Raw genomic sequence first — 15,559 nt, forward strand, 5'->3', positions numbered from 1 at the left:
CCACCTCTGGCCTACTCGCCTCCCTACCTCTGCGGAAGCACAGTTCCCGCTCAGCCCAGTCAAAACTGTTCGCTGCTCTGGCACCCCAATGGTGGTACAAGCTCCCCCAGAAGGCCAGGAGGGGACAATCACCACCACTGGTGAGACACCACTACCCCCCTCTAAGGACTACTAACAGCTTGTTCCACCATTGGGGTGCCAGAGCAGCGAACAGTTTTGACTGGGCTGAGCGGGAACTGTGCTTCCTCAGAGGTAGGGAGGCGAGCAGGCCAGAGGTGGATGAACGGAGTGCCCTTGTTTGGGTGTAGGGCCTGATCAGAGCCTGAAGGTACGGAGGTGCCGTTCCCCTCACAGCTCCGTAGGCAAGCACCATGGTCTTGTAGCGGATGCGAGCTTCGACTGGAAGCCAGTGGAGAGAGCGGAGGAGCGGGGTGACGTGAGAGAACTTGGGAAGGTTGAACACCAGACGGGCTGCGGCGTTCTGGATGAGTTGTAGGGGTTTAATGGCACAGGCAGGGAGCCCAGCCAGCAGCGAGTTGCAATAATCCAGACGGGAGATGACAAGTGCCTGGATTAGGACCTGCGCTGTTGATTTCATCACCTTATATTTTGTTGGCACGATGTGCCTTGCAAAGCCCCATTGGAGGCATAAGATGGATGGACTGTTGGCCCATATACTGTATGTGCCAATATGAACACTTTGTACAACCAGGTTGATTACACCAATAGCAAGTAACTGCCAGCAGTCTCATCTGGACCATCTCCAGTGCAATCTCTACAAGTAGCCCCATAGGCCTAATGCCTAGAAGGCTTTTTTATCAATGCTTGAAGTGGACTAAAATATGTGTTGGTACTCATTTAATCAGACCTAAATTCACACTACTGGACTTTCAGGCTGTGAAAAATAGAGAAAGAAATAGAGAGAACAACAATTATATTAGAGAGAACAATTATTTTACAGAACTATTAAAAAAAGGGTATATGGAGCTGCAGTGTTAAAGATGAACAATTCTGTCTATGTAAAAAATGTAATGCCCAAAACTAAATTAGATTGTATCACAATACATATGAAATGTTAAAGCCACAGACTAAGATTTACAGAAATAAGGAAGTATTGTAATCTTCTTGATTTAGAAAAATATGACTCACGTTATCATAACTACGAACCTATTACTAAATGTTGTATGTTTTTGCAGGCAAAGGAAACTGAACAAATGATGTACAATAGCTTTAAATCAAGTTGATAATTTCTTGAGCACTTTAATAATTTTAGAATCAAGTGCTCTTTTCATCTGGAAATGTCATGGACTGCACATCTTGCTGATTATGGCTTTAAGTAACCCATGCTAATTTAAAGACATTCATTGTCATGTATTACACAGAAATAGTCACAATAAGCTATGTATAATATTCATAGAAGCAAAAACCAATAATACGGTTGTAATATTTGTTTGAGCTGTTCAATTATAGCTGCCATATTTCAGTGATATTTGCACAACATTACAGACAAATATAGCATAATCTTCATGATAATCAACACTATCTCCAATTGGTAGGTCAGGGAACCTTCTCAGATTTCCTTATGATTGTAACATGTTTCAGTCACAATGCTGCAGTCGATTCATTGTGTATATGCAATAACACCATTATAATACAAGTACAATCTTGAACCTGAATCTTAAAAAGACCATAGCTAAGGCATAATATACAAACGTTGATGTTATAGCAAGACGTTGCAGTCATAGGGCCCGTGTAAATGTAATACATTCCTTTATGTTGATCAGAATCTACTGTATAGACTCTGCATTATAGCATAGCGTGGTGGTATTTAAGTTGTTAACAGTCTGCTTTTGGTCCATGGTCTTTTTTTATTTTATTGAATGTTTAAAACATACAAAATACTTGCAGTGAAACCACTCAACAACTACGTCACATTAGTCATCTAACAGACTACCAGGGCACGTCAACAGATCTCCCACAAGGTCTGTTTGTTAGTTTTCTAAATGTATATAAAAATATAATTATATACGTATAAAAAAAACTATTCTGGAGATATTCCCTCTCCATTACACTACTGAAGCTGTGTGTAAATAAACCACGTTCACCTCATCTCCCACAGTTGACCACTGTCAACCATTTTGGTTGTGGATCATTAGTGCACACTCAAAGCCATAAGTCTGAAATACTGCACCAAAACAAGGAAAACTATTTCAATGATATCACATTCTCATCACCGTACTACAGCCATTGCTAATGAACGAGAGAGGTCAATTTTTCCTCAAGTACGATAGTGCTTTAATAGCTTCATACCTTTTTAAGTCTTACAGTATAATTCACTACTTTCACGTGAAATCTTTGGGAGCATAGTTTCCTTAATTTGTCCCTACTCAACACTGAGACTGCTTGATCATTTGACGTCCCTTTATCATCCCTTTAGCAGCACAAGTGCACAGTCGGTATTGTCTTTTCTCGCTCTCATAAAGGCAGAATGTCCATGGTCATTCTGTCAACTATGGGGGGTGGTGGGACCAAGTCCACAAGCTTGAGATAGAAGATGCGTTGCAGGCCCTGGGTGCAGAGAGTCCGTAGCTCGGGCAGCTTTCCCAGAAGGCGGGACAGGTAGTTGGGCCCAGTGGAGTCGGGGGCGCAGCTGGAGACGTGATCTCTGAGACAGGTGATTAGCTGGCTCTGGAACTCCTCCACCCGCTTTGGATCCTTCAGGCCATGGCGGTCTGTGGAGAATCAGGAGACAGAAAGGGCACGAGTGTGTGACCAGGTAAAGCAGAGTAAACACCATAAAGAGAGGTCATTTTTAACATTATTCTGTAACACAATAACATTATGTAGGCCTATGTGTCAAGATTCATGCATATTCAGCTTGTTCAGCCAGCTCAGGTTAGGGTGAGAATAAAGATTGACTGCAGGCTCAATGTTGCAACCTCATACTGTACTGGTTTATGGTGTCATATCTCTATTAACACAGCCTGGCAGGCTGACGTGTAAGCGTAGGTGTGTTGAGCTCTCACCAGTGATTATGACCAGAGTTGTGAGGCAGGAGAAGGATGACACGTCCAGGTTCATGCGGTGGAGGCTCTGGGAGAAGTCCATGATGGAGTCTATCCAGTCACCGAAGCCCCGTATACACTGCATGCGGTGAAGAACCATGCCATTGCAGAAGATCAGCTTGTCCGTCTCAGGGTTGGACCTTGGAAAGAGAATATAATAAGGATGATTAACTTTTTTTTTGGGGGGGGGGGGTAATAATCCATGTTTGTTATAGCAAAAGTATCTGCACAATGTTAGTTTGTGGGTGCAATCAATCCAGTCATATCCATAATGTATGTACTGTATAATCCTAGCAATACAGTGAGTAATGTAAACACAACAAAGCCATGGCTCTGATTATGCAAGCTGGTCTTTTTGGAGCGTTTTCTTTTTTTAACAGTGATAACATTTGGTTCTTCTTTTCACCTGTATGCTAGTCGCAAGATGAACAGTTCCAAGAAGGCTGACTCCAGTAGCAGCTCCTGGTCCTCGGAGCAGAAGGCGGTGAACCCAGGGATGCTCTCAGCCCACTTCCTGATCACGTCCATGGACTCTGTGAGGAGGTTGTAGAACTGTTTGATGTCACAAGTGTTCTCTTTCTCTGACAGACTGACCACAGTCTCCTGGTACTGAATTAGAAAGGAAGGAGAGAAGTTAGTTATGTTAGTTCCATTAGGGGAATGCCCTGCATTCTCATGGTTCTATTTAGGCTCTATCCTTAGAAAAGGTACCAACAGCGACCTAATAACCCCCAAAAACAATAATAGATCAACCACAATGGAGAATTTTCAGTTGTCCTTACCTTGGAGTAGTCCAGTTTCCCAACACCAGAGTTTGATTCAATGTATTCTCTCACAAGAGAGGCAATGATGTCGACTCGAGACACAGCAGACGATAGGTCCTGAACTGCTTTTGGCTTGGAGGGCAGACGACCTCTTCGACCTTTTAAGCTATCTGTTCTCACAACTTCGAGAGAGAGAGAGAAATTGATAATGTCTTAGCAACTGAGAACTGAGAAAGAACAGTGGTTATGGTCAGAGATGTGGTAGTAAAATGAATCTGAAGGGCTCACCTTCTTTCACCATGCCTACTGCCAGGCACTTCTGGAAACGACAGAATTGACAGCGGTTCCGTCGCCGCTTGTCAACTGGACAGTCCTTGTTGGCAAGGCACACGTATTTAGATTTTTTCTGTACAGTACGCTGCAAAGCACACAGAAAAGAAGCTTAGCTATGGTAGCTCAGTCTCTATACCAGTCCAGCAATGGCGATGCATGTATAAAATGTGTTTTGCAATGAATAAAAATGTATTAGACACAGTGCTTGACTTGGGTAGGAGCTCACCGGAGCTGAGTACCTACACCAGCATTTGTCTACTGCTACTCTTTTAGAATATAAGCTCAAAAGTATTGTGAAGCTCATCCACCTAAAAATAAACAGTACCAACACCCAAAATGAGTACCAACACTTTTTTCAGTTCAAGTCAAGCACTGACCCCCAGTTATGGAAAGAAATTGACTGAAGAGAGAGGAAAAAGCTCCTCACCTTGAAAAAACCTTTGCAGCCCTCACAGGTGCGAACCCCATAGTGCTGGCAGGAGGCGTTGTCCCCACAAACAGCACAGAGACCCTCGTTTTCAGTAGGGCTGTGCGGTTTCGCAGACATTCTCCCTTCAATGAGGCCTGAGACATCTAGGGTGCCTGGCTCCTGGGTTAGAGGGGAGAAGGACAGGGGGGAGGGGGGCTGCTGGCCCAGAGAGAAGGGGTCTTGCTCAGCCAGCTGGGGCTGTGGATGGCCCAGAGGAGACAGATCCTCCACTGAGCCGGGACAGAAGGTGAAGAAAGAGGATGGCTGTGTTAATGCAGTCTTATCAGCCACCCAGCTGTCCAGGCTGGGAGAGTATGGACCGAAGGCCGAGTCCCAAACTGACGCAGGCTGGGTCTGGAAGCCAGGAGTACAGGGAGACTGGGCTGACACAGGGTTGACGAAAAAGTCAGAGCCACCAGAAGACAGGGCTTCGTCGAAGTAGCTCAGGGCCAAGGTGCCAGGGTAGCAGCCGTAAACCTGGAAGTCATCCAGCTTGAAGGGCGACTCAGGGTCCGAGGCGGTGGTAGGAGCTGTGGCAATCTGACTGGCATTAAACTCACCAGCGTAAGTGCCCACCAGGGAGTTGATGCTAGGAATGGAAGGGGCAGAGAGCTGGTCGGCATGACTACTCACATCCATAGCTAACCTTGAGGTAAGGTCCAGGCTCAGAGACTCTGAGTTGTAGAGGCTGTTCTCATAAGGCTGAGCTCCATGTGGGGGGACATTATTCATTTCTGTGGATTCAAGGTGCAGACAACTATCTGTGAGAAAATTGACTATGGCAATTTTACAGAGGGTCTGTGTGAGCTGACTTTAGGAGATACTACAATCTTCTAGAAGCTACAGTCATGAGTTTGGAGTGGACATCCTGTTCCCCTGGGTTGCCAATCCCTGAATAGAGAGGACTGTTAAATCTAGGTCATCGAAAGGCTTCAAATAAATTCACTTCAGGTTCCAGGGTAAATTGGTCAAATAAATGTACTTGGGTGCCAGATTTTCTGTCCCCTCCCCTGCAGGACAAGCCACATAACTTGTATAACTGTCCCCCTCCTCCTAGCATGTACTAGGTGCTCCTACCCACTGTGCTCCCACCCATCCAGGACATTACTCAAAAACAGTGCCTGAGGAAGTCCCACAGCATCGTCAAGGACCACACACACCCCAGCTACGAGCGGGCAGATGATATGTCTGTCTCTGATACCAACAGGCTCAGAGACAGTCTCTATCTACAAGCCATCAGACTGCTGAACACTTGAACTGGACTGACCAACTGCTCTGATTCTCTTCACCTTAGCACACATGCACTCACTCACTCACGCACACAGCCACACATGCACACAGACATGCACACATCCACACACACACACACACACATCACATCTGCTGCTACCAGACTCTTATGATGGCTAAATACTGCACAATTTAAACACTTGCCCTCCAATCCCTCCTTCCAAAAAAAAAATTGTAAATATTGGACTATAATTTGTGCCTTCCTGTATTAAACTTATGCTAACTGTTTTCTATTCTACTGAGCTATTTACTTTGTCGTATTCTTATCTTTTATTACATATTTCTTATTGTTGTTGTATTGTCGAGAAGGAACCTACAAGTAAGCATTTAGTTGGACGGTGTATACATACCACTAATAAAACTTGAAACTTGAAAAAGGCAGTCTGAGCCTCCCTGACTGCCCATAGATTCTGAGAAAGTATAGAAAGCATAGATAAGTGTTTTCCTGAACTACATCTCCATTATGTGGAAATCCTTGAAGTTTAAAAACACACCAAACTACACGTCTCACACATCTGAAGGGGTTGGCTTTCAGAGCAGGGAGCCAAATGAAGGAAGAGGAGTGTAGACCCCCTACTGAATGTAACAGACTGATTTGAATGTCTGTCAGCACAACTGAAGTCGGGGAGACTCTGTATCCGTGTCCTTGTAGCCACACTAGTATGCTTTTATCTGACTGTTACATTGCTTTATAAATAGTGTAGCTGGCAGTGCATTAGATTAGGACACAGAAGGTGCACAACAGAGGAACTATGTGGGAACACCTGTAGTACCTCATACAAACAACTTATCCACTACGTGCTGACAGGTGCATGCAACATTCTTATAACTGAATAAGTATAAACATACAGTATGATTGTATAATGATAATTTGTAATTATTTTTGATTTACCTTGCAGCAATTGACTGGCAATATATTTTCTGACTAACTTTTATTTGCCCTCCCATCAACTGTGGATGGCATGCCCCTCCAGTTCTAAGGTATTTTGCATTTATGCCTTTAGATTTATGCATCTCAGGACAAAATTGTTCTAATGTCAATAATAATGTAAATAGCAAGGATAATTCATTACCTAAATAAATGTACTTAGAGAATGCACTGTAATATCATACTGAAAGCAATAACTGAAAGCTGAGAGCTTGCTTACCTGTTTATATCTCACTAGTATTTTAAGCAATATCCGTAGTCACCTTGCACCCGAAGTTGCTCTGCAGTTCTAATGTTATTGAGATCTTGGGAACACATTTATACAATCAATTTTATTTTACCATTACGTCAGAGGGACGCCCCCTTTAATGGTGCTTTCAAGACAACTGGGAACTCGGAAGAATACGAGGTGAAGTCATGACGTCAGTGATCTTTAGGACGGAAAGCCGGAGCTCTAGAAAGAAGCCCGAGTTCCCGAGTTGGAATTCCTAGTTGGATGATCGTTCAAAACGATTTTTCCCAGTCGAAACGCGTTTCTTTCAGAGTTCCCAGTTGTCTTGAACGCACTGAAGTCGGAAATCTCCGATTTCCGAGTTCCCTGTTGTTTTGAGCGCGGTGTAATTTCCCATACAAGCAAAGCAGGGGCGAGGATCTGAAGCTAATCAGCTCGTATTCAGTCAGACGTCCTTTCAAGTGACGCGCTTGCGGGATTCCATTGATGCAAACGTCCCCAGAGTCATATAATCCACATTTGCTACAAACACAGTGCGACAGGAAAAAAATTATTAGAAAAACAGATAACTTTACGCAGAGCAAAACAAAACGGCAACTTTCGATGACACGGAACAACTTTCAGTCGCTCTTTGGGCAATTATAACATACATATTCAGGCATGTTCGCTTAAACAAAATGAGGAAGTAGCGACAAACGAAAAACATTTATAGCATTTTTACCCAATTTTAAAGATAGGTGGTAAAATGGTGTTGATTCAGCCAATCAAAGATGATAGATATGACAAATGGGCACCTTTATCACACCTGCTAACCATAACTGAGTTGTATTGGCCTATATGTATGTTTGTCATGTCAGTATTACCTTTCTCTTGACACATGTTTTGCTGCTAAAGTGACTATTCTTGGCCATTAAATGCTGATAAAGGTCAATTATATTGTGTGTATATATATATATATATTACTGTCATTCATAATGTCACATGTACCATATAGTACATGTGCAAGAGAGGCAGTCAAAGAGGATGTGGTGAACTAAAACTTGTAATGGAGAGGCTACTCATAGCTTGATATTGAATGCCCACTTGACAGCAGAACTGTGCCTCCATTTTTTTATTTCAAAAAAAATTATTTAACCTTTATTTAACTAGGCAAGTCAGTTAGGAACAAATTCTTATTTACAATGACGGCCTACCCCGGCCAAACCCGGACTACGCTGGGCCAATTGTGCGCCGCCATATGGGACTCCCAATCACGTCCGGATGTGATGCAGCCTCCATGCAGGCAGACGTTATGTACATAGTATCTCAGTGTCAGTCTGGGGTCTAGTCTCCGACATTATGAACATACTGTAGTCTCGGTGATGGGCTCAAATCAGACAATCCAGGCAGGCTGTTACTATCTCATTTCCACACCTGGAGTTCAAATTTCCTCATGTAGGGGAAATTTAGCCATTTTTTACATTCAGCATCTCTCCGTCAAGGGAAACATAGTATTCTTTCAAACAAAGATATCTACATATATTTCAGGATGTTGCGTATCCCTGGAAATAATCAGAATACATGTAAACATTACAGTTTTGAAAACATAGCTTGTCCAGACTCTTGACTGCTAAACACTGCACAATGTAAACACTTGCCCCCAATCCCCCCTTCCCCAAAACACATGCTTTTCTGTATTATACTTATGCTAAATGTTTATTCTATTCTACTGAGCCATTTAGTGTTCTTATATTTGATTATTTCTTGTGTCTTGGCACAACTTACTCTGGGTGTGGGGTAAGTTGAGCATAGGGATAGGGTAAGTTGAGTTGCCTACAAATGTATGTACAGAATTAAATATTACCACTAGCTTTTTAAAACCATGTCTATCTTTATTTCCCAAACACAATTCAACACAATCACTTTTTTTGTATTTTAATCATTTTAAAGATTTAATACAGGCTTAACACCTAACAAATACTTTTAATATAGGCCAGGCCATGGTGTTAGCTCATATCCCAGCGATAATGCCTTGCGTTATGCCTGGGAAGAAAACACTTCAATTTGCTCAACTTCAATTTGCTCAACCCCAAGGAAAACATTTTGACTATATTAGCCCACACAGCTACAAGGATGCACTTTCGGTGGCAGGTAGCCTAGCAGTTAAGGGAGTTAGGCCAGTAACCGAAAGGTCGCTGGTTTGAATTCCCGAGCCATGAAGGTAGAAAAATCTGCCCTTGAGCAAGGCAGTTAACCCCCAAGAACAACTGGTCCCCGGGCGGCGATGACGTGGACATCGATTAAGGCAGCCCCCTGCGCATCTCTGATTCAGAGGGGTTGGGTTAAATACAGAAGACATTTTGGTTGAATGCATTCATTTGTACAATTGACTAGGTATGCCCTTTTCCTTTCATTCTAGGTTCAGAACCTCATATTGAAGCTTATAGAGACCCCAACTGATGTATAGAACAATCTTAAAATGATCTACTTTGGTTTAGATACAAGCATCATGAAAACTCTTAACACAATACATTCATTTGACTTGGTGAAAATCATTTTTTGGGACGTAACTTGGTTACCACTTTTTCCATGTGGTTCCTTCATTTCATGAAGTCTGTGAAGTATGACCTCTTCCTAAATATTTGGTCAAATGATTCATTTTGTGTATGGCTTCCTAGAAACAAGGGGTGGCTCAACTAACCCTTTGGCTCAACTTACCCCACTCTTCCCTACAGTTTAGCTTCCTGCCACATCCTGCACTGCACATTCATATTGTGCTGGTTGCCTGTGAATAGTATCCATAACTCCATGACCCCTCTGGAGTACTCAAAACTATTCATATGTAAATGAGCTGACTGTAGTGGGACACACAAACAAACGAGTTGCTTACTCAATCAAACAATTAGCCTGACAAGCTGAAGACCTGGTCTCTAGCCTAGACGGCAAATTGCAGCTTCATTACTTACGGACTGACTAGCCTAATTATGAAATGAACTCTCAAACAGATAACCAATGGGAACTAATGCAATGGTAGAGGTAGCATGGGGGCTACCTAAAACCTTGACACGTGACACATTCCTTTCTAAATATCAAGGCCATTACTCTCTGAAGGAAGCCAGCCTCAGTCTCACTGAGGAGACCATGCTGCCTGCATGTGATGACCGCACCAGGCTTTATTCCAGTTAGGCCTAACTGTGTTCTGATTATTCCTCTGTAGTTAAATGTGCCAAGAGGAAAAAAATAAACCTAGTTACTTGTCTGACACAGAACAACAGGGTAGTGTCTCCAGTGACGTAGGCTATACTTGGTATATGGTAACATCAGTGGAATCCCTGTTCGTAATATCACCTTGGGTCTGGGAGGGTTGAGGGATTAATGGAAAAGTGCCTCCTTGTCAAATTACTTTTTGTCAAGAAGTAATACAAACTCAGCAAAAAAAGAAACGTCCCTTTTTCAGGACCCTGTCTTCCAAAGATAATTCGTAAAAATCAAAATAACTTCACAGATCTTCATTGTAAAGGGTTTACACACTGCTTCCCATGCTTGTTCAATGAACCATGAACAATTAATGAACATACACCTGTGGAGCGGTCGTTAAGACACTAACAGCTTACAGACGGTAGGCAATTAAGGTCACAGTTATGAAAACTTAGGACACTAAAGAGGCCTTTCTACTGACTCTGAAAAACACCAAAGGAAAGATGCCCAGGGTCCCTGCTCATCTGCGTGAACATGCCTTAGGCATGCTGCAAGGAGGCATGAGGACTGCAGATGTGGCCAGGGCAATAAATTGCAATGTCTGTACTGTGAGACGCCTAAGACAGTGCTACAGGGAGACAGGACGGGAAGCTGATCGTCCTCGTAGTGGCAGACCACGTGTAACAACACCTGCACAGGATCGGTATATCCGAACATCCCACCTGCGGGACAGGTACAGGATGGCAACAGCAACTGCCCGAGTTACACCAGGAACACACAATCCCTCCATCAGTGCTCAGACTGTCCGCAATAGGCTGAGAGAGGCTGGACTGAGGGCTTGTAGGCCTGTTGTAAGGCAGGTCCTCACCAGACATCACCGGCAACAACGTCGCCTATGGGCACAAACTCACCATCGCTGGACCAGACAGGACTGGCAAAAAGTGCTCTTCACTGACGAGTCACGGTTTTGTCTCACCAGGGGTGATGGTCGGATTTGCGTTTATCGTCGAAGGAATGAGTGTTACAACGAGGCCTGTACTCTGGAGTGGGATCGATTTGGAGGTGGAGGGTCCGTCATGGTCTGGTGCAGTGTGTCACAGCATCATCGGACTGAGCTTGTTGTCATTGCAGGCAATCTCAACGCTGTGCGTTACAGGGAAGACATCCTCCTCCCTTATGTGGTACCCTTCCTGCAGGCTCATCCTGAAATGACCCTTCAGCATGACAATGCCACCAGCCATACTGCTCGTTCTGTGCGTGATTTCCTGCAAGACAGGAATGTCAGTGTTCTGCCAAGTCCAGCGAAGAGCCCGGATCTCAATCCCATTGAGCACGTCTGGGACCTGTTGGATTGGAGGGTGACGGCTAGGGCCATTCCCCCTTAGAAATGTCAGAGAACTTGCAGGTGCCTTGGTGGAAGAGTGGGGTAACATCTCACAGCAAGAACTGGCAAATCTGGTGCAGTCCATGAGGAGGAGATGCACTGCAGTACTTAATGCAGCTGGTGGCCACAACAGATACTGACTGTTACTTTTGATTTTGACCCCCCCTTGTTCAGGGACACATTATTCAATTTCTGTTAGTCACATGTCTGTGGAACTTGTTCAGTTTATGTCTCAGTTGTTGAATCTTGTTATGTTCATACAAATATTTACACATGTTAAGTTTTCTGAAAATAAACGCAGTTGACAGTGAGAGGACGTTTCTTTTTTTGTTGAGATTAGTTGGGCAGATATGAAATCATCAAGAAAAGATATCAACAATCTAGTGCATACTGTATGTCTTGCATTGCGTTTGAGTGTGGGATTAATCTAATAAGGAATGTTGTGTGTCAAAAAGGACTGATTCGCAAATGTATACATTATTTGACTGCATGAATAGACTATATTCTAATTCTATAACTTAAAACACACACATACACATGTTATGTTATTATAGAGGTATGGATTTCTCAATGGGTTTGAGTTATTCATTGTCATGGAGGATGTAGCAATGAGAAAAACAGAAAATTGGTGTAGCCTAAATAGGTGTGTGTGTGTGTGTGTGTGTGTGTGTGTGTGTGTGTGTGTGTGTGTGTGTGTGTGTGTGTGTGTGTGTGTGTGTGTGTGTGTGTGTGTGTGTGTGTGTGTGTGTGTGTGAGAGAATATGTTTGGCTCTGTGTCAGAGCTGTCAGAGAAAGCACAGCAGTCATCATCTGACAAACCATCTGAGTACATCCCTATGGACCTCAATTTTGGGCGGAGGAGACAGAAGCACATTGATGGTCTGGTCAAAAGTGCTTATTTCATGTATGCCTGTGTATTAACTTGCTCACTTCAATGGTCTTACGACATCTGTTAAATTAATATTAACACGGCAGAGATCACAACCAGGAAAATGTACAGAAATAGCTTGCTTCCAAGAATCCTTGTCGTAATTCATATGGCATGAATAAACGCTTTCGTGAGAGGACACAAGCTGTTATTAGAATGCTTCCTAGAGCTCCTGCATTCGTCACCAATGTCCTTATCAGGTTCCACTATCTGTTACTCAAATGAAAAAAAGAATCACAAGTAAATACATGAAGCGTTTTAAATTTAGACAACTTAAATTATTTTACAACCTATGATCCTTCACAGCTGAGCACAAGTCGCCCCCCTGTTGAACTCAATTCCCTCGTTACCATCTGCAGACCCCATGCCCCCGCCATGTCTGCATGGACCCGGGTGATCCCTTGAGAGAAACCTGGACATTTACCAAGATTTCATCACAAATCCAGCGCTTAAATCTAAGGCCATTGCACTACGAACCAGGAGGAGACTTGCCCATAAAAGAACAACAGCAGTAGGCCTAGACATTGAACCATCAAATCTTTTGAGCACAAGCCAATTTTCACTCATTTGTAATGCACCCAATATAATAATAATTTAATTCACACTTCAATGGGTCCACTGGACAATATCTCTATTATGATGCCCACACACACACTAAAGCACTTTGCATCTAGCTGTGGATAATATTTAGGCTATCTTTGTCTACAGATGAATCAATGACACAAAAGTCTAATTTAATGCATATGATTTGACATGACCTTATGACCTGACCATTCTAATTTAGCTAGCTAGCTAAGTTGTGTGATTTGTATAAACTAGTTGGCTACTTGGGAATGGGCTGTTGAAATGACTAAATGAAAAGTGCAATAACATATAAGCCTTGTTCGATCTTCATCTGTAGCCTATCATGTCCAAGCTCAGTAGATGCCAACTCAATCCCATTAGAAACGAATGGGCTGTAGAAGTCATCTGCCCCTCCAGTTCAGCGGAGAACAGTGGTATCACTTCAAGGCTTTCCCGTTATGCTGAGGCTAGCACCGAAGATTTTTATAACTAAACCAAGATAGACCACTGACTGTCGTTTGCAACGGGAACAAATGAGTCATAGTGGGCTTAACAAGCAGGGAGTTGGGCAGAGTCAAGCACCAGCTATAAAGATCGTATAGGCGTGTTCTAGCATGCGCATCCATATTCCTATTAGGGAGAGCCTCCTCCTCCATTAGGGAGCGCGCAATAACTCAATTCGCCTTTGCACTCCAAAACAACGCTATTTATTTATTTTTTGCTAAGGGTAAGGTCTACAAAACTTAGTCCACTCTGTTCATAACATATTCTAGTTTTGGGAACAGAAAACGGTATTGAGGTTAAATGTTCCATCGAATGTCGCACGTTCCATCTCCCAAGTGGGCTTCCTCTCACTACCATATTTGGTAATGAGTGGAAACGCCAAGCGGGTACTTCACATTTATACATCCGGTGAAATATCTGTCTCATTGTTCCATCTGTGCTAGCACCACAGCAGTACTGGTATATACCATACATGCTCCATCTGGTGGTGCAATATGGGACTGATGATGATTATAATATGGGAGCGATATGGGTTAATATGTGCAGCCCTACAGAGTTACTGCATTTTGGTACACCAGAAGTACATTCATTTCCAAAGGAACGCTGTGTTTGCCTTACAGCATTGCGTTACAGAGCGTTCAGTGTGGTGCATACGTTGGATTTATCGAACGTATGCATCAAACTATGTGTACACGGCTTGACAGAAATGGTATCAGAAGGCGAATGTTTAACTTTTGTTGCACACATATCTATATGATGGTCGGTACCAGTTTGCACAAAATCCTTGTCGGTGTGATCGAGGTGTGCGTGTTGGCTGGACACACGGGTAACTGTTGAGCGTGAAAAACCCAGCAGCGTTGCAGTTCTTGACATACTCAAACCTGACACCTACTACCATTATCCATTCAAAGCCACTTAAATCTTTTGTCTTGCCTATTCACCCTTTGAATGGCACACATACAAAATCCATATCTCAAGGCTTAAAAATCTTTCTTTAACCTGCCTCCTCCCCTTCATCCACACTGAAAAATCTGGATTTAACAGGTGACAACAATAAGGGCTCATAGCTTTCACCTGGATTCACCTCGTTAGTCTATGTCATGGAAAGAGCAGGGGCCTGTTGCACAAAAGTAGAATTAAGACATCCGGGATAAATGACTCAGCTGAGCTCAATGAAGCCAAAACATGTGCGTCCAGGCTTAATTGGTTGCACAAAGACCAAGCCAGGATGAGCAGACACGGATTCATTAAGCCAGGTGAAACCAATCCTGGATAGGTGCGCGCTCACGGCTCACTCAAATAGACCCCGCCACAGATCACAGATTAACTGATTTACCATGGCAACTAGAGCCGCGTACTTTTCCCCGTCGGAAGCACAAATCCTCATGGAGGCATACGAGGAGGTAAAATATATAATTAAGAAGAAAGGCAACACCGCCACAGTGATAAAGCAAAGAGAAAAAGCGTGGCAAAGTATTGCAGACCGCCTGAATGCGTAAGTAGTGCACAATTACACAGTCACCGCTCCGCTGAAACATCACAATTACAATTCAAATATTTAATTCACATCTCCAAAAATGCAGTTGTACTGTAATTATGAAACGGTTAAATTTTTAATTGAAATGCACTGCAGATATGAGTGAAATTGTGTAAAGTAACTCCATCACACTGTATAAAGCTATGATAGATTTTTTGATATTTTTACTGAAAACAAGACAAAAATACCAAGTAATTTTTTGCAGTGTGACTCCATTAAATGTGTGTGTGTGTGTGTGTGTGTGTGTGTGTGTGTGTGTGTTAGATTAAACATGAACGGGCCAAAACGGACATGGCAGCAGGTCAAAATCAAATACAAGAACATTCTGCAGAATGGTATGGTCCCTGACTAATATTTAACAAAGCACAAGCATATATTGTACCC

General features: G+C 43.1%; 1 protein-coding gene across 1 annotated transcript; it reads right to left on the reverse strand.

The window, feature by feature from the left end:
• Positions 1-1,291: 1,291 nt before the first annotated feature.
• Positions 1,292-7,584, reverse strand: LOC106567334 (nuclear receptor subfamily 4 group A member 1). The gene is made up of 7 exons (XM_014136469.2): positions 7,070-7,584; positions 4,590-5,365; positions 4,118-4,247; positions 3,848-4,011; positions 3,472-3,674; positions 3,027-3,205; positions 1,292-2,732 (listed from the first exon to the last, which is right to left on the reverse strand). The coding sequence occupies exons 2-7, from the start codon at positions 5,361-5,363 to the stop codon at positions 2,476-2,478; spliced, it is 1,707 nt and encodes a 568-aa protein (XP_013991944.1). The 5' UTR covers positions 5,364-5,365; positions 7,070-7,584; the 3' UTR covers positions 1,292-2,475.
• Between the last annotated feature and the right edge of the window lie 7,975 nt (positions 7,585-15,559).

This window comes from Salmo salar, chromosome ssa13 (assembly GCF_905237065.1).
Source record: "Salmo salar chromosome ssa13, Ssal_v3.1, whole genome shotgun sequence".
NCBI lineage: Eukaryota > Metazoa > Chordata > Actinopteri > Salmoniformes > Salmonidae > Salmo > Salmo salar.